Source organism: Bicyclus anynana, chromosome 5 (genome assembly GCF_947172395.1).
Source record: "Bicyclus anynana chromosome 5, ilBicAnyn1.1, whole genome shotgun sequence".
Classification (NCBI taxonomy): Eukaryota; Metazoa; Arthropoda; class Insecta; order Lepidoptera; family Nymphalidae; genus Bicyclus; species Bicyclus anynana.
In genome coordinates, this window is record NC_069087.1 from 12096077 (window position 1) to 12122299 (window position 26223).

Here is a 26223-nt window from a genome sequence, read left to right on the forward strand (position 1 = left end):
TTTACGAGTACATTCATTATCAACCTATTTTAACAGCCCACTAATAGGGCCAGGCCACCCTTCTTATAGTAGGAGTGTATATATGGAACTTAAACCTACCAAGGTGCTACATAGCGAGATTGCAGTTTGCCTTCTTAGAAGAAAAAAATCCGAGTATCTCATGGTCCGATCCAGGACCTTGTGATCCAAAACCACCACCAACCAGAGACCAACAAGGCAGTTAGTTTACCTTTATATTAGTGTGATATTATGCGTGTGCGGGGAGGGGGGAGGGGTTATTATGTTCTAACTATGGAAAATCTGTAATTCGCTGTAGCATATTGGTAAAGTTTTATTTTTTGTAACGCAGTTGATTTTTCTTTACAACAACAATATGTGGCGTAGTTACCTGACTGGTGGCAGAGTGTGCAACGTCTCTAGTCAATCCGCTTTATCGCTGCCCCGGCTCTCGCTGGAGTGCATGCGCTGGTAGTTGGGCGGGCCGCGCCCGATGGCGGCCGTGCCCGGAGTCTGCACGTCGCCTCGACTGCGCAGGGGGCCCTCCATCCTGTTCGCCAAGTTTGATTTGCCGCGAAGGAAGCTGGAAATTTATTTAGAACATTCATTATGTCGAATGGCAAGCTCAAATGTGCAAAGCTATGCTATATGCTATGGGGCCTGCCAAGAGAGTGCACGTTGAAATCTCTTAAGTTTTGAATTACGAGTAGTATGTACTTCCAAACACAACAGTTTTTATGAAAATCAGTCTGTCAGTGAAACTAAGACTGGTTCTGAAAGCAGATTCTATCTAAAAGAGCCAGCCTAACTGTAGCAGTTGCTCTTATAAGATATCTTATCCTGAATTATTTGCAGAAGCGAAAGGATTCGACGCTGATGGATTATGTAATAAGTACTTGTCGCATAAATTACAATCTTGTTCATAATCATTATCATCCTGTTTTAACAGCCCAGGGGGCCTGGTCTTGTAGTAAAAGTACAAAAAGGGAATCCATCTCCTTTAAAGAGGATATTAACGTTGAACTCATGGGCGTAGCCAGGATTGTATCTAGGATGGGGGCAGCTATACTTAAATTGTCTATCTCACATTACTAATTGATACGTTCCGACCAAACCAGTTTTTACGGCCGAATTTGAAAAAACGAATTTCGGGTTCGGAACAGTTTCGGTTTCGGCTGTAGTTTCGGCCGGGAAACGGTTTTCATTCATATCCCATGCCCGTACCTTGCTACGCCCATGTTGATCTTTGAAATTCTACTAGCCTTGAGATAATTCTTTAATTCTTCAAGACCTTTGTATCATACGAATTTTGCATGACTTTCTTACCTTTCAAGTTTCTCAACACACGCGTCCTGGTAGTCGTGGATCCACCGCACGCCGTTGAAGTGGCACACCGCGCGCATGTCTTCCGGCAGCTCCTCCGGCTCGGGCCACTCGAAGTTGTCGATAATCGGGACGATGTTACATTGTGATTGTAGCGCTGCTACTATTTCCTGTAAGAAATTTTCAGTTGAAATTAACACTCCCGATGGTAGCCGGGCTGGGGGGCGATGAATGAAAACCCATAACTGATGCACGCACCCGCGCAGTTTTTCCTCCCGATGCCCGCATATCATGGGAGTGTCATCAACAAACTTGCCAAGCTAAACCTCCAATAATCGTATAAGTTGATTTTTATTAAAAACTTCATATAATTGAAAACTTAAGTAGTACTTTTCAATTGTATGACTACTTTGAGCACTACTCACATGCATTGGGGTGAATGTAATGAATCTAAAAACGCACTGCTTTGATTTTTGCAATGCTGAGCTTAAAATAAACCTATACAGAACCTATATTTATTAAGAACCATTACACTGCTACAGTGATAATGTAACTCTGTAACGACTAATATCAGATGTTAATAATAATGACCGTGACTGACGTGTTACTCGTTAATAATAAAGGTTTCCATTGATGAAATAATTTAAAAATCGGTTCAGTTTAGGCGTGCAAGCGTAACAAACGAACTTACATTCGCATTTATAATTAGGATGGTAAGATGAAATAATATCTTTTAATAAATAATTTCCACGAAACTCACCCGATGTACCCAGTCTTTTTGTTCATTGTCGTGCTTACAACGTTCCAATGCATTCGGCGTGAGCACGAGCAAAAAGTGTTTCGCTTGCCGTATACTTCGCAGTAGATTGTTGTCGAACTTCCCCGCTTCCAATCTCTCCACGTCGATGAATACCGTGAAGCCTCGCACTTGGAGGTGAACTTTCAACAGACTCGCTAATTGTGAACCGTTTGATCTTCTGTAGCTAACAAATACGTCCAAGTTCTTCTCCAGACTCTCGTCACCTTTGCTGAGCAGATTGTCGTAGGCTGCAAAATATTTGAATTCATAATTAAAATCTAGCTTTTATATGGATGCTCTAACAGTACAGTGGTAAACTAGAGTGTATGCTTTTGTCTAGACAATTGAGTCCAAAGTCCATATGTTTATCTTGTTTAATTTGAGTTCTATAGTCACCTTCTAACTCCATGATGCTCCACAATACAATTGCATCGCCTTTGTCATCGACATTACCCATATGGTATACCTACGCAAGTATATCATACGCATCCAATCGAAGGTCAAAAAGTGGTTCTAATTTAGCTACTTTAGATCTTTGGGCCCATATAATTATACTAACAAGACAACACAAATAAAAAGGTTGTAAATAGTAATTTAAAAATAAACAATTCATACAGTGAAGTATTCTTTATAGTACAGGCTTAGCTTGTAAATGACGAAGTTATATAATACCGATTTACTAGGAAGACTTACCGCGTATGGCATTCAGAATCCGTAATCGATGTATACTATTAGCTATTCGACATTCAACTTCAAGTTGTTCGTCGCTTAATCCTCTGATAGATTCTTTGTCGACGCCAGCGTTAAGCATTGAATACGTGTATATTGTGTATTCTGGACCCATGCTTTGTAAAAACTCATTTAGGCTGCCGGTGTCCCGAGAACTGTAGTCGGCCATTTTCTTTAATTGCTGAAGTTCTCTTGTGAATCTGTAAAAAAAGAACAAGTTTATTAACCCCCGATGTCAAAATAAACAATATATTTTTTAAATATATCAATAATATCTAAAAATAACCGCACCTCTTACGTTTGATTCCATTATGTAATCCGATGTCTTCTTTGAGATTATCTTCTGTTATCTGTAATAATAAATCGCCGTCCACCCTACTTTCGTAAAAGTTAGTCGCATATTCTGAAAAACCTATTTGTTTCACCCATTCTCGTACATCTTCTATTGACCAAAGCGGTACTTGCTGCGACAGCTTATGTGGCACTTCTTCCCCAATAAGCCTCAAGGCTTGAGCAGCGTATTTCGAAGCTACTGCATTTGGACAACTGGCTACTTTCTTTAAAGTTTCAATTGCTCCTATTTCCCTAAATATTTCAGTTTTTCCTTGTTGTTTCTTTATCCCAGCCTCCATACAAAAATGGAATGCTGCCAGATTTCGAGCTTCTTCTCTTTTCGAGCTCAATACAGGGACTAATCGTTGCAACCAGTTTTTACTTTGACCATGAGCATGTGCTAAATTAGAACGAGCAAATTCAGACGGGTTATGCGAGGTAACGAACGGTTCTACTAAATCCAGTGTTCCCGATTTAAGGACCGCAGCTTCTATTTCCTTATTTGCTACTAACACTGCAATGGCTAAACAAGCGTAATACTTGATATTATCATCATTGTGGAAAGCAAGAGGGAACAGCCACATTGGTACTTTCCTTTTTATCATAGCTTCTTGGTTTTCAGCTCCGCCGTATAATGAAAGGTTAGCCAGCGCTGTTGCACAATGACGCAAAGTTTCGATATCGTTTTTTCTGCATTCGAATAACACAGCGTCTAAACCTCCGAGTTTAATGACATCACTACATGTGCCTTCACTGTGTTTGAACAGGTGTTCTAATATTCCAGTACCTATCCTTGCATGGTCTACAGAATTTGCGTGTTTTGTACATACACAAGCGACATTAACAACCTTTTCGAGTCCATTCTCTACTACGTGCGCTCTATTTTCTGTTGTAAGGCATTGTTCGAGTAATTTAGCGGAACAAAATTGTAAATCAGGGTTGTTTGTTTCTAAGCAGTTCGCCATTAAAATATCCAGGCCACCAGATTTTCGTAATATGTTGCATAAAGAGTATCCCAACTCGTGTCCGTATGCTGGAACCGCCCATGCTCTTCGTACCATTTCATTTAATTTGTTAAATTGTACACATGCGTTTTTCATATCTATTTGGTTATTTTTCATAGCTGCTATAAATGCATTCATTCGGTAAGAATATTTTTGAATCGCTAACTCAACATCCTTTTGATTTGAATTTGCGTCTAACTTATCTAAGTCTTCAAATGTTAAGTTCGATAGATCTTCATCGCCAGGTTTTACGGTTCCATTTAACAATTGACTCATCTGGAACAGAAGCAGGTACACAGTATGAATAGTTTTTTAGTAAAGTCACACCTACGTCATGATTAACGTATGTATGCTACATAACGTTGTGGATTGATAAATAAGTGAATAACAAAGAATTGGTTACTAATATTTTTCCAAAAACGTTAAAAGTATTAAACTGGATAACAATATCAAGTAGCGCCTTACCTGTGAAGATAGTAAAGTTGATTTAGAAGATAGATTTTTGCTCGATATAGTCATATTGGAGTGTGCTACGCTAGAATGCTCTTTATGACTAAACATGCCGCTTGATGTGACAGTCTGCCTAGCCTGTGATGAAGCCATAGCCTTCTTCTCGGCACTAAATGCTTCAGTTTGCAAACGAGAGCTAGATGCAGACATGTTATTAGCTTCTTGTGCTGTCACTTCACCCGCTTGTAATGACCGCTTTTCCTAAAAATACCAAATAAATATTTAATATACTCACGTTCGACCATAAACAGTACACCTTAAATTTCTAAATTTAATATCTGGAAACTTCCACCGTGACTCAGGTCACCATGCTTATCACTACATCACTTGATATTTGGCACTTTTTACACAACAACACGGTATATAAATATTTGTAAATTTACAGGAATAATGATACGCAAATTAGGTCTCGGCCGCCGTTTCGAAGACATGATTTCTTGATTTAAATTTGTTAAATTGACTTTGCGATATCGGACGCGGTGGATATTCGTTCGTCTCGGGATCAAAACTACTTTTACATACAAAAGTAGTGCGCGTCATGGCTCGGATTGAACGCTGAATCGCTTCTATTGGATATAGGCCAATCGCGCGGTACTCGCGGGACTTTCGATGATAATTTTAAAGTTTGTATACAGACGTCACGATTTAGAAGGTCAGTGAGTAAAATATTCTGGGGAAACGTACTCTCTCAGAAGGATAACTCGGCTTCGGGGGAAAACGCGACAGGACGCCTCTGTGTACCGGCCACGGGGCCGAACCCCCACCAGAAGACATTCCGCTTCTAAAATTAAAGCCGTCTATTCGTGTACCCGTGTGAACGCGCATGCGCAATAATTAACTTCCGCGTATGCTCGCACGCACGACGGTCAAACGTTGACTGACATGGTTCGGTAAATGTTCCGATAAGCGCTCGTAGATAAAGTGTGAGCTAACCGCCCCCGGCGATCCTCCGCGTCGCAGCATCCTGCTCGTCCATGCCATTAAGCGTGCGGCCATACTGCAGATATCGTGTGTGGATACGCAATTATGCGGCGTTTTTTACTTTTACATCGCAAATGTGTAATACATGTTACCAAGGCAAGGAGCCGAACTCGACTGAACGTTGTAGCGTCGCGTTGCTGAGACGTCATTCTAGGATATCGATTGAGCCCGGTCACGCGAGGTCGCGTCCTTCGGCGCGCCTTGCTGGCGGCAGAAAGCTAGACGCACTTTTATTTCGGTTTTTGGTAAAAAGTTTGGCAATGTCAATTTATATGTTAAGTAATTAAATAACTCCAGGAATCCCACAACTTTGTCTGCATAGAATTTTTTAACTACAAATCCGACATTCTTAAAAGTTAAAATCGGACTACGCGTTCTTGAATTACAGCTAAGTAAACATTTTTAATTTTATAGATTTGGGATTGTTTATTATAAACACAGATATATATTAATTTCGGTTTGTATTATGAATAAGTAATAATAATAATACTTACTTGGTGATATGCCGCATTTTGCTCGGCAGTGAGGCCTTCTGCTTGCAACAGTCTATGAGACGCCCCAGCCGCGCTGTGTTCTGCGTATTGCATATCTCCGTGTTGCAATCGTCGCATTCTTGTGCTGTTTGCATTAGATTTTGATGCACTATAACCATCCGTCACAACACGCGTTGAACTCGCCGAAGTCATACGTGCAGCACTATATTTTAGTTCATTTGCAGCGTTGGAACCTACGGTCGCAGCGTTAGGTGCTAACAGACATTGTTTGTCGGGCGGTGGTGTATCTGATTCAGGGAATGTAACTAGAGGTCCTTCGCCTGCCAAATCACTCATATCGCTAATGTCTCCAATATCTCCCATGTCACTGAGATCGCGTATGTCAGGAATTTGCCTTTCTTTCTTTTCATCCTGATCTACTATGTTCTCCATTGAGCTTCTTAATCTGCAACGATGTTCCAAACTAAATTAGGAGATTGCTTCGCGTCACAATAACGAACATTTGCTACAATTTTGGAATTATTTAAATAAGCTTCACGGGAACGCTACTGTTTCTATTGTTTGTCGGCATTAAACTACATACAAACGTGGAGCGAAGAAAATCAGCGGAGGAGAATTGGCTGCGAGCCAAGGCCGCTCAGGTGGGCCAGAAACGGTGTTATCGTTAATACTCATTGACAAAACAATGTAAAAGTATGTTATTACATAAAGCCAAACACAAAAATAATGAGCAGGATGAATCACCTTTGTCCGAAGTTCAAAGCGGCCGAGTTGCTAAGCGTTTTCATTTCAGAAATTGAACTTTTCAGTTCAGTGAGGTCCGACTTCATCGAACTGGCGCGCTGTGACGAACTCTGGACCCTCTGGCTCGTGACAGCGCTGCTAGACGTAGTGCTAGACACCATCTGTAGACAAACAACACATTGTACGTACTTGCAAACATAATAAACTCTTTTTCCTTGTCTGACTGACACGTTTACATCGCTTACTGTATTGTTATGTATTCATCACTTTGTATGAAATACACAAGTACCTTAAATCCTTCTTGTTAGCGTAAACACTACAAGAATTTTTGTAGCGCTGATTGTTTTAAATATCACAAAACTAGTAACACTCAGCTTGATAATACACTTCGTTCACAGTCGTTATCTAGACAAGTACTGTTGAGTTCAGTGCCAATGCTACAGAAGTTCGTGCGGGCGTCACGCGTTTTGGCGAGTTTGCGGACGAATCATACATATATACTCGTGTATATATAGTACTTGATATATCTGTACGAAAATAGAAATGTATAAAAATAAATTTCTATATATAGTTATATCCATACTAATTCTGTCAGCTGGCGGCTCAAGACCGTATTGTTTGGAAGTCTTTATGTCCAGTTGTGGACGTCCATTAGCTGATAATGATGATGATGAATGCTGTCTTAAGGAGCAGTCACAGCTGAATCATTCAAAATATTCCAATAAGACGCTTGATCGTTAAGTCTTTCTTTATTATATGAATATGTTGAACTTAAGGCACAAAAAGTTTAACTTTTAGTTACCTTTTACGATAAAAAGAGGATTTTAAAAAGAGATAAAGGCTTACATGATATAAAAGAAGTGATGGCCATATTTTTGGCTGGCGGCGTCATGTCGCGATTGGGAAGCAATACAAATGATTCAACAGGCGTGGGTGAGATGCAACACAGGCCTTGAACCCAGCGGCCAACGTTTGAGCAGACAGTGGTTTGAGCTGTTTACAGTACCGAGTGAGTTCCCACACAGAATTGTAAATTAAGTATCGGTAGTCGGTTTCAAGAATAACTTCATATCTTGAAATGTAAGCTTGACAAGGTAGTCAAAGACACCCAACGCTGAAAACTAGTAAATAAGGTAAAATATTTTGTGCAAATTTTGAATAATTCAAATTTTTATGAAGACGACATATTAAGTATTATTTGTTTAAATAACTTTCGTTGTTGACCACAACTAACATTGAGTTATGTATAAATTTCCTCTTTTGAGCGCCTCATTTTTCATGCTTTAGTAACACATCTAACAGTATTTAATATCATTCGGTAGTTTACATTTGAGTAAACATTTTCAATTTCGTTTCAGTAAAAATTGCTCGGTTGCAATGCAAGCGAGTTGTAGATTTTGCCAAATGAAGTAGCTTTGTAAATGTGAGCTGTGATTGAGATGATTTAGTGTCTATTCTCTTTGTAGTCTAGAGTAGATACTTATTAGATACTTATTAATAGATAATATTTGTGTATAGCTATGCAGTTTACTCGTACTTAACGACAAATGTGTGTAATGATCTGACTTTACACAATATAGCTATATTAATAACTATAATAACTCAGTAAGTGTATACACAGAGAGAAGGCTTATAATTCGACGTGTATATATTTTTTTATGTATGAACACGTGCAACTTTTTAGTAAGTAAGTTAATGAAAACAAAAATAACGTAAACTACAAAAATGGCCATCCATTAAATCGTGAATGAGCTAGGAACAAATTACTTAAATACCAAGTAGGTACCTACTTGTTGTTTTTCATTGGAAATTATAGTTTCAATTCTTGTAAGAATATACATTCAAATATAGGTAATTTCCTGGTACAACAATTATAATAATATGTTTACGAAGTTATTGATCAATTATCGTCACTGTTTTCTTAGTTGTTATGTAACTAGGTAGTATAACAAAATAAAATGTAATAAAACAACAAGAACAATGAAATATGAATGTACCTGTCTATAGTTAACCCCACAACAAATTAGGTCAATGCAACTTTGGGATTTGGCACTGTCAATGACTGCTAAAAAATTTAAAAATGTAGTCGGTCTTTTCTGAATTATTATATTTAATTATTTAGTTCATGGTACTCATATCCCCCAGATCCCCAGGAGAAGATATCGCTGCTAAGCGAAAAGGTCGCCGTTAGTGTTATTTTTTCTTTAAGGTGATTCTTTTATACGTAATAATATCTTGTTTAAAATTAAATAAAGTGTAAATATAATTCGTAATAAATTCGATTCCAATTATAAATAATATATCCACATGGAGATTGATTTTAAAAAAAATCCCCATAGTTTTTTCATAGTAAGTACAGAAATGTATTATATAAAATAAAAATTAAATAAAAATTGTGCTATCATTGGTGTATTCCAAAATTAAAACCGTTTCGGTTAGTAATAAACGAATCGATTTATTAAATGTACCCTCTGTTTCATAAAATGCTGTAACATCAACAGTCTCTCTTTTGCAAGTCAAGGATGCTCTATTGTCTATGTGGGAGATGCCGTCGAACACACGATAAATATTTTAAGAAGTTCATGTCAATCAGTTACTGTAATAATATTTGTATAGGCATATTGGCTTTAATTATTACATACCTAGAAGCAATAATTACATAGAACAAATCTAGGAATAGTAAATGTCAAGGGTTCATTTACACGAGCGGCAACTCTACCGACGACTGCAGTCGACTGCGGTCGTCGGTAGAGTTGTCGCTCGACTACACTAATACCTAAATATTAAGTAATACGTCAAAATGAAATATAATATTTTTTTGAATAATAGTTTTGAATTACCTCATAATTATATAAAGCTTGTTAATTTTTCACTGTACTAGTAATTTTCTAAATGGTTAATTTGGTATTACGATTTCTCAGCCATTAAAAAGTGATTTAATCGACACGAAAGGGAAAGTAAGTAAGGATTTTAATAAACGACTAAAATTAGTTTTACGATACAAAAATTACATAGTATAAGTGATTAGAACAGGCAAAATCTTGCAAGTTACGAAAGAAATGCTTCCTAAATGGGCTGCCAATACGACAAAACATCATCATCATTATGTGTTGTGTTTCAAACAGCAGCAGGTCAAGAAACAGCAATGCTTCTTGACGATAGAAATGAGTAGTGGATATTACTTCTCTAGATAAGACCAATCACAGAAGATCTACCTACTACTTCAAAACTAACATAACCAGAATTCTCTTAACTTACGAGCTTATACTACATATAAGCTAAATTAAAACTTAAACCTGGCATTAAGTACGGCAATCTTTCAATCGTTCCACGATGCTAGTTATTTCTTTTTTAATCTTTGTAACCTAGATATATAGATAGACACGAGGGCAGCCGTTATAGTTTCATAATAGTAACTATTAGATATTAATAAATTACAAAGGGCCAGACACCAACAGATATCATCTTGTCCTACGTTACGCCATCTCGCGTTGCTTTCAGTTCCATGGCTCGCTGCCAAAACATACAAACAGCGGTCAAACGCATGCACAGCCTTATAACTACTACTGGAGTACTGGATCTATCTTATACATTATCCACAATCGCAAAAGTGTTTAATTTAATATGGAATTAGTTAACTACATGTTCAAAGTAGATGTTGTTTGATCTGAAGACAGATGGATTAGATATCTCGTATTGTTTTCGCAAACATTATCAAGGATTGTTTAATTCTTACACCGATTGCAATGTTAATTTGAAAACAAAGACATGCTAAAATCTTTGTTCCCAAATAATTACGGATTCCGTTGACCTCGGCGTCGATTGCTCCAAGTTGTTCTAACAATAGGTATACACATCCCATATTGTGCTCGGTGCGTCGGTATTTGCTTTATTTTATTTATTTTTCTCGTAACTCCCGCACGCCGAATTCAAAATAAACTGGTAATTTTATGAACCGACCGAGGCCGGTGCCGAAATAGCCCAGTTATCTATATTTAAACACAAACTTACATCTCTAATAAATAGCCCAAAGGGTTTGGAATTTATTGTAAATTTGAATTTAAAATAAATAAATAAGGTTTTAAACCATCATTAACTTAAGAGTTATATGTCTACCACTGAAATATTAAAAAAAAATCTCATTTTAAATTCAGACTTAAGCCGAAGGTTGTTTATCCATAGGTACTGAGAAGGTAATAGTGTTTTCGTCAATTTAAAGCTACGAACGGTTTCAACTAGTCCTTGCGTACTGTGTACACATATATAAATGAATATTAAAGGGGCATCTGTACATTTTATAGGTAAATGAAGACTTGAATGAATAAATACCTACATGGATTTGAAAGATGGGTTGACTAGTAAACATAACATGAGATTAAACTAATAGTAGGTATAATTAGACACTAATAACATACACGTACTTAATAGTAGGTACATAATTTTATCGAATTCCATGTCGAAACACCAATTTAAAGTTACGAAGCTTTCGTTTTAAAATTACATTTTATAGATTGAGCCCTAATGACTCTATTGCTCAAAGTCTCCAGTTCGCCTTGATCTTTTAAACCTTATATCATTTATATTGTATAAACAGGCTTTATGCAAGATTTTACGCACGTCAAACCCAATCGAAAACTTCATAAAATATCAACTTGATTGTTGAAGAGACGAATGTTCTGCAACTTGACGTTAGAATGTTTATTTATTTATGGTATATTGATTATGCCATGATTTATTATAAACTCGTTTTTGCCTCACTTATGTAGACGTTGTCAATCAATTCTATGCTGTTATTATTTGTAGTCGTTTTATATACAAGTTATTTCTCGAGGGTGTCCCTTTCTTTTTCAATTCAATTTAGAAAACATAAAATATTACTTTGATTCCAATCCAAATCGAACATTTCTGGTGTAATCGTTCTAACTCGGCATGACGAGCTGTCCCAAAATTATTTAGGAAGTTACAAAAATTCAATAAAAAAAATTAATGAGTACGTAGTAACAACGTATGAGAAACACCTGTCATCTGATATTACGTTGGCTGGATGTTTGAGTTTTAGCCCTCATTCGCACAAGAGCTATTAATTACAGACGTTAAAAAAGCGTTCAAATAAAAAAAAGCATTCTAAATATATACACACGACAGCGTTTTTAAAACACGACGCTTTTGTCAAGAAGAAATAGCTCTTCATTTAACTTCACACTAAAATCACACTAATATTATAAAGGGTTTGTGTGTAAGTGTGTAAGTATGTTTGTTCCTCTTTCACGCTGCGGCTACTGAAGCAATTTGGCTGAAATTTGGAATGGAAATAGGTTTTACTCTGGATTAATACATAGGGTACTTTTCATCCTGGAAAAAACCATGGTTACCGCGGGATTTGTGAAAAACTGAATTCCACGCGGACGAAGTCGCGTGCGTCCGCTAGTTTACTAAATTTGAATGCTTATTTTTCGTCCGTTAAAAAAACTCTCGTGCGATTGAGGGCTTATCTGTAGTTATATTTTTAGTCTACAAACTAAAATATATCTACACAAATAACTCTTTACTTTGAAGCAGAAAATACTTACTAATCTAGTAATTATAAATTATAATAAAACTGTTTATGAATTATAATTATATCTGTAATTAAGTAATGATTCACATTATAACATCATGGGATTTTACAATTATGCACGTTTAATTAATTAAACATCTATTTAGTAACCCCCCAATTAAATAAAAGATTTTAAATCGTATCAAGTTTCAGCGAATAATCATAGGATTTTAAAAAAAGTATTAGAGGTCGATTAGATTGGAATAAATTTTGCCCGATTGCAATGCGCAAAATTATCAAACGCAATTTCATTTTGAGTTTTTGAGTTAGTGCGGTGTACAATATTAGCTTTAATTTTAGTCCATGTTGTTTTGTACTAGCTGACGCCGCGTGGTTCACGTACCCGTAGGAATACGGGGATAATATAGCCTATAGCCTTCGTCAATAAATAGGCTATCTAACACTGAAAGAATTTTTAAAATCGGACCAGTAGTTTCTGAGATTAGCGCGTTCAACCAAACAAACAAACTCTTCAGCTTTATAATATTAGCATAGAATTATAGATAAGGTTCGTTTCCTACTAAATAAAATTTTCATCATCATCCATCATCATCATCATTAATAACCCATATTCGACTCACTGTTGAGCACGAGTTTCCTCTCATAATGAGAGGGGTTAGGCTAATAGTCCACCACACTGGCTCAGTGCGGAGTGGCAGACTTCACACACGTAGATAATTAACAAAATCACATAACACAGGTTCCTCACGATGTTCTTCCTTCACCGTTTAAGACGTGCGATATTTAATTTCTTAAAATGGACGTAACTGAAAAGTTGAAGGTGCGAACCTACGCCCTCCGAATCAAAGGCAAAAATCATATCCACTGGGCGTTTACGTTCACGGCTCAAATAAAATAAAAAAAAAAACCGATAATAGTACGTATAGGATAGTGAGAAGTTCATTTACTTGTTGTTTCAAGGAGCTCGTAACCTGCGTGTTCAGACTCTGGTTCTGGCGGGAGGCGAGGCTGCTTTTCTTGAGGTTCTCCATCACGGAGGCCAGGTCTTTGGCACTGCCGTTGTGCTTCAGGCTGCTGTTGCCATCCAAGTTGAACTCCGGTATCTGAAAAAACGGCAAACGGCAAATGTTAATTTCTCTCAATAAGAAAAAGATTAGAAAAATCTTACTATAGTGTTAAAGATTATATAAATGATAAAAAAACATGGTATTGAATTGCACTATACGATTGTGTACTTAGTTCTAGATAAATTTGTTAAGTGGTGATAAACAAAAAAAAAATAAACCCTGACTGAGTTTGTCGCGGGTTCTCGGACCAAGGCGCGTAACTCTCGCAGCTTTAAGTTTTCGATTATTTATTATCACCATTATCTAATAATATTACCTGACGTTTCGAATGTGCTTATAAGCCTAATAGAAATAAATAAATTACTAGACTAGAACTTATACGAGCGGGATTTACTTAATTTGTGATTTTCTTGTAATCGTGGCAATGTAAGATACACAACTGGGTATTTTAAAGAGAGATTGCTTTTATATAAAAAGATTGCATGTAAATGGAAATTGAGAAGTTAATGAGTGAATCGAAACTGAACTTATAAGAGCGAGATTTATTTTAATTACGTGATTTTTCTAGTAATCTTGACTTTGTTACACACATTTTGTAATGAGATTGCTTATCGTATGTAAGCGGAAATTGAGTTGTATGTGTGAAAGAATTGAAAAGTACAGATGTGCCGAACTTATACAGACTTATCCTAACTTAGATGTTATTATACCTATCTAATTTCACCGCCACCAATAAGTTATATAAATTAAATCGATGACTTATTCTAAACAATACTCTCTAAATAAGAAATTTTGACATGTGGGAATTGGGACACATAAACGCAAAAAAATGTGAGTATATTAAAAGTTCTATGCAACCATAATTTTACAGCAGATTATAACAGTCTACGGAGCAAGCCTGAATCAGAACCATCAATAATCAACAAAGCAAAAGCTCGTTGGATACCTACATTATAAACACGTCCTAAGTACAATACGCTGCCCTTAGCCCATCGAACTGAGGCATGGATATAAACATTTCACCAGCCACCTTCAGACCGAAACAACAAATGTTGCTTGTCTGCAGAAATAAACATGGCGGCATTACACAAAGTGCAACCTTAGTGGCCAAGTGCGAAAATGGCCTAGGAAAGAAAGAAGAAAACACAAAGAACAATACGTACATGAAACAAGTATAAATTAACTTCACTAACTAACACTGTCCGTTGAGCTTCCAAGATGTTTATAAACGATTACTCTGTGAATTACTATGCGGCGGATGTGTGTAAAAGACACGAATTTTGATTGTTCTTTCGACATTTTATTGATTGATAGATCGTTCTACGAACAAGCAGATAAGTTAACACCGAGTGGTTTTGCCGAAATCCACTAGCCCATCATTTATATACAAGTTACAATCAATAAGACGCGAGAATCACTTCGATAAGTGATAACAATTGAGTCATACTGAATATGAAATAATCATCCATAATAACTAAATTATGTCACTTGAGTATCAGAGTTTGTAGTTGCTAACTGACGAAAAGTCGAAATTAAGGGAACATATCTTGGAAATTATTTAAAACGCAAAGTTACTACAAATAACGCTTTCCCCGCTTTTCCCAATTGCTACAACCTAGTGTTCTGAAGCAATCCTTTTGCGGTATTTGAATAATACGAACGCACTCGATACAATAGAAACAACCTTCAGTCCCATATATCAGTTTTATTTCTTTCTGGGAACTGGTTTAGAATTCAGCGCAAGGACAGTGCAGCACTAAGTGAAACTATTGAATAGGGTCAAAGGAACCACACTGGTGCAACGTAATGTTTTGTCTATGCATGAGTCACTGGGTACTCCGGTGATTACCGATCACAAATACGGCTCACGCGCCTCACTGTAGCACACGAAGAGTTGCATTTCGAATACTGATTTTACCGCCTACACGAATCGAGACACGAAGACGCTTTGAAACTCCAAAGTAGGGTTGCCAATTGCCATACCATAATACGCTTCTCTAGTCGTATTACTTGTTATTTTGTTTAACTTCAAAAGTTTATACTTATAATGCAACTACAAGTATATCTAATTGAGAGAGCAAACATTAATATAATTCTTTATCTTTCAGATACCTTTGTTGAAAAATCACATTTGCACAACGGAGCCTTTGCATGTCAGAATTGTTTCTTGCAAATTAATATAAACTACTCAATATATTTTTTTATATAAACGAAGATTCGATCTACAGTAAAACTCAGATGTCTAGGAAATTCCTTTTCAAAAGAGTGAGAGGCATCTTGCAGGAAGTTAAAAAGGCGGCCGGAAACATGTGAGTTGGTCGGTTGTCTTTATTAAATATACCTAATTGGTTAAATAATACCTATATATTATAACAATACATAAGATAGCCGAGATTGTTTACGCCATTTATAACTCTAAAAAAGATGAATGTATCCGAATAAAAGTTTTTTAAATAGCAAATGTTGTACTTTTATTGTGGAGGAGGTATATCTAACTATGTAATCTGGAAAACGTGACAACCATGCGTTGACAAAATCAAAGTGCACCAATCAACGGCAGCTGCACAAAGGCCCTTCAATCAATAACGCAACAAAAGACACTCGTCGTGCGTAAACGATTAGCTCAGTTATAAATCGAAACATGTAAAGAAATCATTAAGAAAATTGATTACGTGACGCCGAAAATTGAGATCATCGCTCAAATAGTATTAAGGTATCGGTTTCGCAATCATAAAAGATAATGTAATATTTATATGTTAATTGGCTTATGACACGGCGCTGAGTGGTACCGAGAATCCGTTGAAGATGATTATGACGCGTCCTGACGTTACGTCCAGCTGATGTCATACTGAGCGTCGGCATTGGTTGTGTTATGCGGCGTCATCGTCTCACGAAACTATTTATTATCTTCAATAAACCTCAAATCAACACATCGCTAAAGCATGCGACTGTAATGATTGCCAATCACTAACTCTTTAGGCGATATTAGGTATGTATAGTAACTTAATTATATAACAATATCGCCATAATAATGTAGATGCGAGTAACTTTGGCACTACTTTTGGTTAACAAAACCATCTAGGCAGTTGTTTAAATCCACTCCACACTCCTCAGGAATTTTTATGCATTGCTATATGCCGCAAATCACCAATAAACTTATAGATTTCGTATAATATAAAAAGTTAAACAAGAACAAAATGTGTTATAAATTCTAGCGTGGCGCGTACACCGCTGATTACATAACATTTCATTGATAACTTGGCTATCCTGACTCAGTGATGAGTAACTCTTGCCGAGCAAAAAATCCGAGATCCGACATCAAATCAAAACAGGTCAATTGCAGACGTGCGTGATTCATAGTTCCCAGAAATGTAGTCACAATTCCAGGAACTTTACATAGGTTACGTTAGATCGGTCACGTTACACTCGTAGTATTATGCAGTTTAGATAACTTGACATTTTATTGTCCGTAATTTATTATAATAGCATAGGACCGGCTATTGGTATACAGGATACATATTCCGTAATCAGTTCTTTAGAATTTTTTCAGAACTCCAAAAGCAGGTCTTACTTACTTTATGCTGGTACGGTTATTTCCTATGAAAAACTGAATTGAACAGGTTTTCTATAAGATCCATGGTAACTTTGGAATCTCAGGAAATTAACGAAATGAAAAGAGCTAATTGTTACGGGACCAAACAATATTTGCTTAAAAAACGAGTCTAAAATAGTTTTAAATTAATCCCATACTCAAGTGGATACCGGCACTTAAAATGGACTTAAAATAACTTCAGTTTCTGATAGAGTTTTGACCTTATAGCTAGAAATGTAGTCAAACTGCGTTGATAGGATTTTTTAAATATTTCTTGCATTTTTCAGCTAATCTCAATAAAAATATAACAAGTATTTCTCAGGAATAGTACTTTTTTCTGGATGATTTTCCTGTTTTTCCCTGTACCTCTAACAACGTTTACCTTTGCAATTTTTCACGATAATTATATGTAAGCGTAAAGGAAATTAACTTTCACATAATATTAGTATAATAAACAGATAAATAAAATAAAACAGATTGTATAAGTTACAGGAAGCACTTCAATAGTGTTAGCATTAAAGATAAGAATTGATTACAGCACCCGGTATGGACAACAGCGTTCAACATAAACAGTTGATAATAGAATTCTACCATGAAAGGAGTGAATAGGTAATATTCATTCTCTTAGTAAGGATTTATGGGAATTCCGAAGTCGACACTTTTAGCATTAATAACCTAGAATTAGAAAATAACAAATACAAATAACCTATTCTCACCATGAAAATCGTGGCCATTTCTTGGCAGAGCTTTCACAGCTGCATCAGTTATGTATAGGTACGCATTGGGCTCTGCATTTTGTATTTTCTAATTTGAGCCTTATGATTGTTGACATCGGATTTAGTTTTGCGTGCAATTTAAGCAGCAATAATAAGCACTCCGGTATTCTAGGTTAGTGCTAGAATAGTTTAGTAGCTGCATGCATATTGAGACATGAGAGACATTGTTAGTGAAGGTCAGTTTTGCATGCACAATAGTTCAAGTGATGATTCGTTATATAATTGTAAGTACGCCGTCACGTGGACATCAGAGCTGCGATTGTTACCTCAATAGGATTAAAGCCATATTAACATTACAATTAGTCCAGAATGTGTAGGGTATTTGTTTTAAGTCACATTTTTCACCTATTAATATGTAGTTAATAATTATTATTTGATTGTAATGTAGCATATTATATTACTTCATTATGTTCATATAAAACCGGTGCTTTAATATTTTAGTTTAACATAGCAATAAACTTTTATCTTATAATATGCCGAACACCTAACCTTTGATTAAGCATTCATTTACATACATATTACACATTATAGTAAATAAGTTTTTGTTGAATATTATAATGCGGATATTGGGTATGTAGAGCGGGATAAGGATAAAGCTCCCAGATATGAGTAAGCTTTTAATATTTATCAATGTTGTTGACAATAGCTACTGAGTCTATATTTAGTTTCATAATTTATAGGCTACTATTGCTATGGTATATTAGATTATTTATTTATTATTCTACAAAAAACATATTTAAATTAAGCCTAACCATGATGCAACACAAACCACAGTTAGTTTTACTGTGTACTGATTAATAATGATAACTCTATATGAAATAAAATAGGCTTATCCATTTATTGCAAAAAAGTCTACTTCTCTGATAACAGTTGCATAAGTACAGTTTAATAATTCATCGATCAGTCTCTTTATTGTTTTCATATTGCACGTTATTTTATCGCAAATCGGTTTCGCTTATTATATTTCATAAACAACATTTCTCGAATCTGTGTAGATAGGTAAATGTGATGGAATTGTACTCGATAACGTTGAAAGTGAAATTATAGTGCGAGTTCTCTCCAAATAGATACTCGCATGTCAACTGCATGCTTGCAATGAGGATATGCAGTGAAGTGTCCACGACGCACAATGATGCCAGTTTTAGAAGTATGCGAGCTGAACATAATGGGTTTACCTTGTGGTGCGCCAACAATTACTATTATTTTGCACAGAGTAGCAACCAACGGATGTTATTCACATGATTCAGTATTGATTTGCTTTAAAGTTTCTCGTTATCAATTGAGAGCACTGTCAATCACTTATCGTCATCACAGGCGAGCCGCGTCGCGTGCTATGTTCATTTACGGAAGCTTTAAACACGCGCCGGCTTGACGGCGGTTGCGGCGTGACTGACTGACTGTGACTTCTCTATGCTTGCCGGCCGGCCGAACGCAAACTTTGCTGGCGACCACAATGGCTAATTAGAATGGCGAGCAGAGCGGGGCGAGGGTCGAGAGGGGCACCACCCACGGAACTCCGTATCCGCCTCATGGGCGACTCGGATGAGACGCCGATCTTATCGTCCTTCTGAACTGACAAGATCAATATTAGCAGATCATAAGTGACCTGATATTTTTGTCATGCTTCTGTGTTGATATTCTACCGCCCACATCTTGAGTTAATGTTTGTCTTGTTGTAAGGAAAGAGGAAACTTGACACTGAATTTTAGACTATAAACGTTTCATTGAGGGTTGGAGAAAATAGTAGCTATTCTCTCCAGTCACTAATAGCCACTAACAGTCTCGGATTTATATGCCATATTCACCTAAACTATGGTACGATTCAAATAGAGACGATAAGGTAAAGTCTTATAAAGTTTAGTGGAGATTCAGTTGTTAAAGCCTCAATATTATACCAGTGTACACTATAAAGGACCTGACTAACAACTCAGAGGTCACGGGTTTTATCCCTTATGGTCGTACGAACTCTTAAGAATGTCTTATTTTTCCTTTTAAAATATCTGGTGGACAAAAGGAGAAACAGAAAATGACAACAATCATGTGTTTTGCTTTTCTGTTTATCAAAAAAGTTTTTGAAAGAACAGGATTTAACAAGAGTTTCGACCGCAGACGTCATGGATATCGATAGTGTAGCGACTGTAAGGCCCAAGTGAAGGGAGAACTGATAATTATGTCGCGATGAGTCAATGACCTTTCAATGTCAGCAAAACGTAAGCAAATCATCGACATGGGATAAGTTACGTAAACTTCGAAATAAGATTTTGTTTTAAATAGCTTTTAGCTTCTTAATACGTAATTAAGTATAAGCAACCGTTAGATTTTATTCTTATTCTTTAGTTAATTAATTAATAATGACTATTAGCTTAATGTTTAAAAATACCACTTATTAGTGAGTTTGGATATTGATTTGTTAGCCGTCTTTGACATTCCTAGGGCTGGATTCTTGTACCATATTCTCCTATTTTAACTCAAATTCATTTATTTTATGTAAGCTAACATTATCGAGAAAAGTCGGGAGTTGTATCATCATCCTTTTCCATAAAATATTTTTCCTATCATCATCATTGACAACCCGTATTCGGTTCACTATTGAGCACGAGTCTCCTCTGTGTGGAAATCCGATTAGGTTTTTAAGAAGTATGAGAGAACAGCGAGTAACACAGATGAAGCAGTTACTTTTCTCTATTCTGAGAGTGTTACATAAATGAGGCGTGTGATTATAAAAAGTGAATTAGTACATAGTACGTTTTCATGATTTGGTCATCATACTGTTGACAAAACACAAAGAGCCTCTGTGTTTACAATTTCTCGTTTACTCAAGCCTGACTCACCCCAGTGTATCAAATCTGTGACTTAATTTGCTCGCCTTTAACGCGTGTACGATTAGACGTTATTAAAATTATGATTTAAAGTTATTATTGTCCTTATGGAAGATCACCAAAATTGTATTTCGCTACTAAAAAAATATTTTTCTTTTTCATTCTTTACAAGTTAGCCCTTGACTACAATCTCACTTAGTGGTAAGTGATGTTGAGCAATCTAAGATGAAAGCGGGCGGGTTAGGAGAAGGATGAAAATCACTTGGCGGTACGTCTTTACCGGTAGGGTGGTAACTAGTCACGGCCGAAGCCTTCCACCAGCCAGACCTGGAGCAATTAAGAAAACCTCAATCAGCCCAGCCGGGGATCGAACCCAGGACCTCCGTCTTATAAATCCACCGCGCATTCCATTGCGCTACGGAGGCAATTAGATATGTTTGCACGTTTTACATGTTTCTTACTATTTTAATAAGCCGTCTGATTTAATGGAATTTGTCGCCAAATATTTTTTTTTACAATTTAATTCGTTCTCAATACAACCTTTATTAGATAATACAAACTGCAAAAGCAGTTAAGACTCAAGTAAACATTTTTTTCTATTAAGCCTGTGGAATTCTAGACATCCAAACTCTTTTAACACCGTTATTACAACTTCAGGGTCGCGTTTTTGTTACACTCGCAGTTTTAGATTTTTAATCAATCTTAACAACTACTAAACCAAGGAAGTAACAAAAATGTTCCTTAACAAAGTTTTTGAGTTAAACCATTTAACAAAAAAGAATGAATGAGTAAAAATAGTTAAAATCAATGTGATAATTATATTATTTTACGTTTAACACAAACATGAAGCGGAAACAGAACATATGACTTCATATCATAGACAATCGTTGTAACGAAAATATTTTATATAATAAAAAAATGTGTGTCAGCTCCGACGCATGAATGGAGTTTACTCTTTCATATCGACTGTCTAAATAGGTGTATGTTGCCCCGCAGCAAACACTATGTACGTCTCAATACCTGCGCCTGTATAGTGAAAGGTGCGCAACCGAGGAGCAGCAGGCCGCAGCCAATCGGCGTTCATCGAATTTTTGCTGCCCATAATTTTTTACCATACTCTACAATCGATCGTTGTTAGAGTCAACATCTATTAAGGAGGTTTTGTTTTCGGATGGACTAACACAACAATTGATTCTTGTCAAGTCAACAGCTCAACATCTCCTGCGAATGTTCTGTTTTTCGAGTGGGTTGACTTTACAATTCATAATTGTACAGTCAACAACATTATTCATTGTAGTCTCTTGGTTCTCAAGTTTGGCGTGAACAAGGGAACTAGGGATTCTTTATATACCTACCTATATAGATTTGATCAAGACAGTGTTTATAGTCACGCGAGTACAGACAAGGGCAAATTCTGATGAAAAAATATTCATATCCGCCTACACCTATTGTTTCTATGGTGCTACAAAAAGAAAAATTGTATTGTATCACTCCAATAATGCAGTCTTAAGGAAAAATTGCGTTTTAGTCGTAATAACAGTGAGTCACCTGTGCTGTAATACCTATCAACCTACGATTCTCCGACGCTACCTATGACTAACTTGTGACTGTTTCATTCATAAACGAATGCAGTCACCCCATTCATTGATACATTTGTGTTACTTAAATCAAAATAATTAGAGCCATTAAAATGACACTACAATGTATAAATTATTACTAGTATTAACACTTCATATCTATGAAATATCAAGTAAGCTTGTTATACAACACGAACTCTATTGAAAATTTAAAGTATTGCTTTGTTTTAGAGACGAAATCCTCAATAATCCATGCCAAAGGGGACAGATTTACACGTCATGGGTTCTATCCCCGGGTTTTTTTTTATAAATAAAATAAATAATAAATCCCCGTCCGTTGGACTATTGTTGTGCCAAAATCTTCCTGGACTTAATGGAGGGAAAAGATTTGACAAATATTTTCCAAAACTCTAAATTGCATAGCTGAAAGGCTAATATCGCAGGATAATGCTTAAATCGCTTAACCAACATGAAAATGTCCGAAATACCCATTATGAGTAGCAATCAGTTTCTCCCAAAAATTTACTGCACTCAGTGTTTGTACAATTCTTATATTAACATCGATAAAAATCGATAAAATGTTACGTAGGGGTTTTATAGAACCGTCTCAATCAGTGATTGTTATGTAGGTGTAATGTAGTATTATCATACTTTTTTGTATAGTCTCAAGATAAGTCCAGGAACACTCAGGTATGAAAGTAATGACGTAACAAACAATTATCAAGGTATCTTCCGCCGATTTGGTTATAAACTACACATTGAAATGGAATTTTCCTTTTATCGTCCACATTATCGCGTATTATTATAATTTATATTTGTTTATGCGTGTTGTGAATAACGCCTACTATTTACTACATAAATGGCGCAACAAGTTGCAATAAAAATTTACTATTAGCTAATTATAGGTTAATGGAATATTAGCCTAAGCGCTTTCATTGTAAGAGGAGACTGGTGCTCAACAGTGAGCCGAATATGGGTTGTTAATGATGACTATTAGAGCAATTTGTTGGTGAGTTGACGCTTACTTCAGGAGTGGATTCTCTGTCATCCCATTATCGAAAATATCTTTTCTAGATTTAGTTACAAATGTTAGTACCTAACCTACCAAACCTAACCAAAGTATCCCTTGTTTTATACACACTATTTTCTTGGACTTTGAATTTGACTCGGCACTTGTCATCTCAAAATCATTAAGAAATTTAGACTACCTTATTAGAAAAGGGAGCCGCTGGATACTGGCGTTTCTACATCATATTGTACGGAAGTCCATGCAAAGCCCAACAGTGAACGTCGATCGGCTGTTTATGATGTATTGACACATTAAAATATGTGCATTGGCCACTTTAGCACAGCACAGACTTTCCTTACACTGTGTCTGTGCTGTGCTAAATGTGACCATAACAAATCTAAGTTTTGGCACACATGAAACAACAACAACAAAATTGAAAGACTTAATTAGGTACAAGCTATTACTATTAGGAATGCTAAAGCGATTCGCGTTCTTTCCGACGCGCAAGGTATGCGGCATGAATCATCATTCATTCACGTGGTGGCTTATCACACACTACGCTACGGCTCTCGCTGGATGGTACCTGGGCAAGTGACTCATGCATCCTGTTCCACCTTTGATACTTTCACGAACTTAGTATTCGATAGATTGTGGTCGTTATTGACCCAAGATACGGAATGCGTTCGAAAAAGAAGGAAATGTTAAAAGTTAGTTGGGTATTGTGTTGTTGTTGACAGTGTCGTGCACACCATAGATGCAAGAACGCCCTGCATACCCTGAGGATTCATTACAAAAATCCCATTTTGTAAATTTTTTTTACATAGCGCTCTAGTTAAATAGCGCCCTAAATACCCTAGTAAAATCCACGCCTCTCTGCTATGCCAGTGTGTATAAACATTTTCGCCGTAAAAAATTTAGGTACTTTAAAGACTTTACTCACTGTTTTATGATGTTAGTGATTGACCTCGGGCCATTGGTTAATCCTAAGTGGCTTCTGGATTCGAATCCTGGGCTATAAGATACTGAGATTTCTTTCTTCTAAGAAATTGACATTTAAAAGGCTCAGCCTTGAGTGGCGTGGTATTACACCCCCGTGTCTCAGAGAGCAATTTAAGCCGTCGATACCGGTAATTATCATTAACATTATCACCTTAATTGGAGCAGCGTGGTGGGTTTAAACTCCATATCTCCTATCAGAAGGGAAGCCTAACCCTGTGGTGGGTCATTAAAATAGGCAGATAATGATTCTACTCTACTTTAGAAAAAGCACATGAAAAGTCTGACAAAAATGTGTTTGTGATTGGCGACTTTAACGCAAAAATTGGAAAACCAAAAGAAAACGAAAGGCTAATTATGGGTTCATACGGGTATGGACAAAGAAATGAAAGAGGAAAAATTCTAATATCATACGCATTTGAACATAAGCTGTCGATTATAAACACTTACTTCAATAAAAAGCCAAATAGAAGATGGACATGGATCTCACCGGATCGAAAAACTAAAAACGAAATAGATTTCATATTAACTAACTGCCTGAGATACGTAACAAATATTGAAGTCCTTAATAAATTCGATTTCCCTTCTGATCATCGCCTCGTAAGAGCTACACTAGTATTAAAAAACTTAAAAAAGAGCAGAATATCATACAAAACCTCTATACGCATACCAATAACGGAATCAGAAATCCAAACATACGTCAACAATTTGAAAGAAAACCTTAAACAATTAGCTACCTATCCAAAAACAAGTGAAACAGTCCAAACCTACTATGACATACTAGAATCCACAATTAAAAATAGCTCAGGATCTAACATCCAACAAAAAAAAAAATAACCTAGATATTCTAAGCATTACAACTAAAATGCTTATAAAACAGCGCGCAGAACTTTTAAGAAAAACAGGCAAAAATAAAGATTCAAGACGAGATTTAGGTATTCTATTCAAAAAGACAAACAAAGCCATTAAAAATGACTATGAACAATATAGAAAAGCAAAAATAATAAAAAATATAACTCAGTATAGAAGTAGTAAAAAGGCTTTTAAAGAATTAAATACACATAAAGACTGGATACAGACTTTAAAAAAAGGTGCTAGAAAAACAAAGTCAAGAAAAGAGTTAATGGAAAGCGCCACTGAATTTTATAGGCAGCTATATAAGGGTCAACCAAATACACAAAGCCTAGATTTACGAGATTTTGAAAGTATAGACTCAACAAATGAGTTAAAACCAATTGACGAAATAGAGATACTAAAATGCATAAAAACCCTAAAAACAGAAAAGAGCACGGGACCAGACAACATACCTAACGAAATATTAAAAATTGGTGCCTATCAGTTGGTGGTGCCTTTAGCAGACTTATTTAATATGATTCTAGATACTGAAGTTGTACCGAATCAATGGCTGTCTTCAGATATTACACTTCTGTACAAAAAGGGTGACCCTTTAGATATTTCAAATTATAGGCCAATAAGTCTACTTTCTAGCATATACAAACTATTTACTAGCATTCTCGTGAATAGAATAGGACCTGAAATTGATAATTTTCAACCATACGAACAAGCTGGATTCCGTGCTGGATTTAGCACAATGGACCACATACATGCAATGGAGCAAATAATTGAAAAGTACAAAGAGTATAACAGGACCCTGTATATTGCATTTATAGACTATACAAAAGCATTTGACAGCATTTTTCATGATTCCATCTGGAAAGCACTAATAGAATGCAATATCCACACAACATACATTAACATTCTCAGGAACATCTATAAGAATAGCATTATATTAGGGAGATATAATAAACATAAGTAGAGGAGTCAGACAAGGAGATCCACTATCTCCAAAACTGTTTATCGCAGTACTGGAAACCATTTTTAAAAAACTGAATTGGATAGACAAAGGTATAAATATA

General features: G+C 36.2%; 1 protein-coding gene across 8 annotated transcripts in view; it reads right to left on the reverse strand.

The window, feature by feature from the left end:
* Positions 1-26223, reverse strand: part of LOC112043734 (NAD(+) hydrolase sarm1) — an 83626-nt gene that overhangs the window by 1755 nt on the left and 55648 nt on the right. For 6 of the 8 annotated variants that reach the window (XM_052881667.1, XM_024079272.2, XM_024079273.2 and 3 more), the window contains 9 exons: positions 13419-13574; positions 6915-7075; positions 6171-6615; positions 4651-4896; positions 3140-4461; positions 2813-3048; positions 2081-2367; positions 1324-1490; positions 389-580 (listed from right to left, as the gene is read on the reverse strand). In XM_052881667.1, coding sequence (XP_052737627.1) covers positions 421-580; positions 1324-1490; positions 2081-2367; positions 2813-3048; positions 3140-4461; positions 4651-4896; positions 6171-6615; positions 6915-7075; positions 13419-13574 — 3180 coding nt within the window. In that variant the 3' untranslated portion in view covers positions 389-420. Of the gene's footprint in view, positions 1-388; positions 581-1323; positions 1491-2080; positions 2368-2812; positions 3049-3139; positions 4462-4650; positions 4897-6170; positions 6616-6914; positions 7076-7203; positions 7318-13418; positions 13575-19081; positions 19237-26223 lie in introns of those variants that run through there. The other 2 variants (XM_052881668.1, XM_052881669.1) reach the window with 2 other exon arrangements.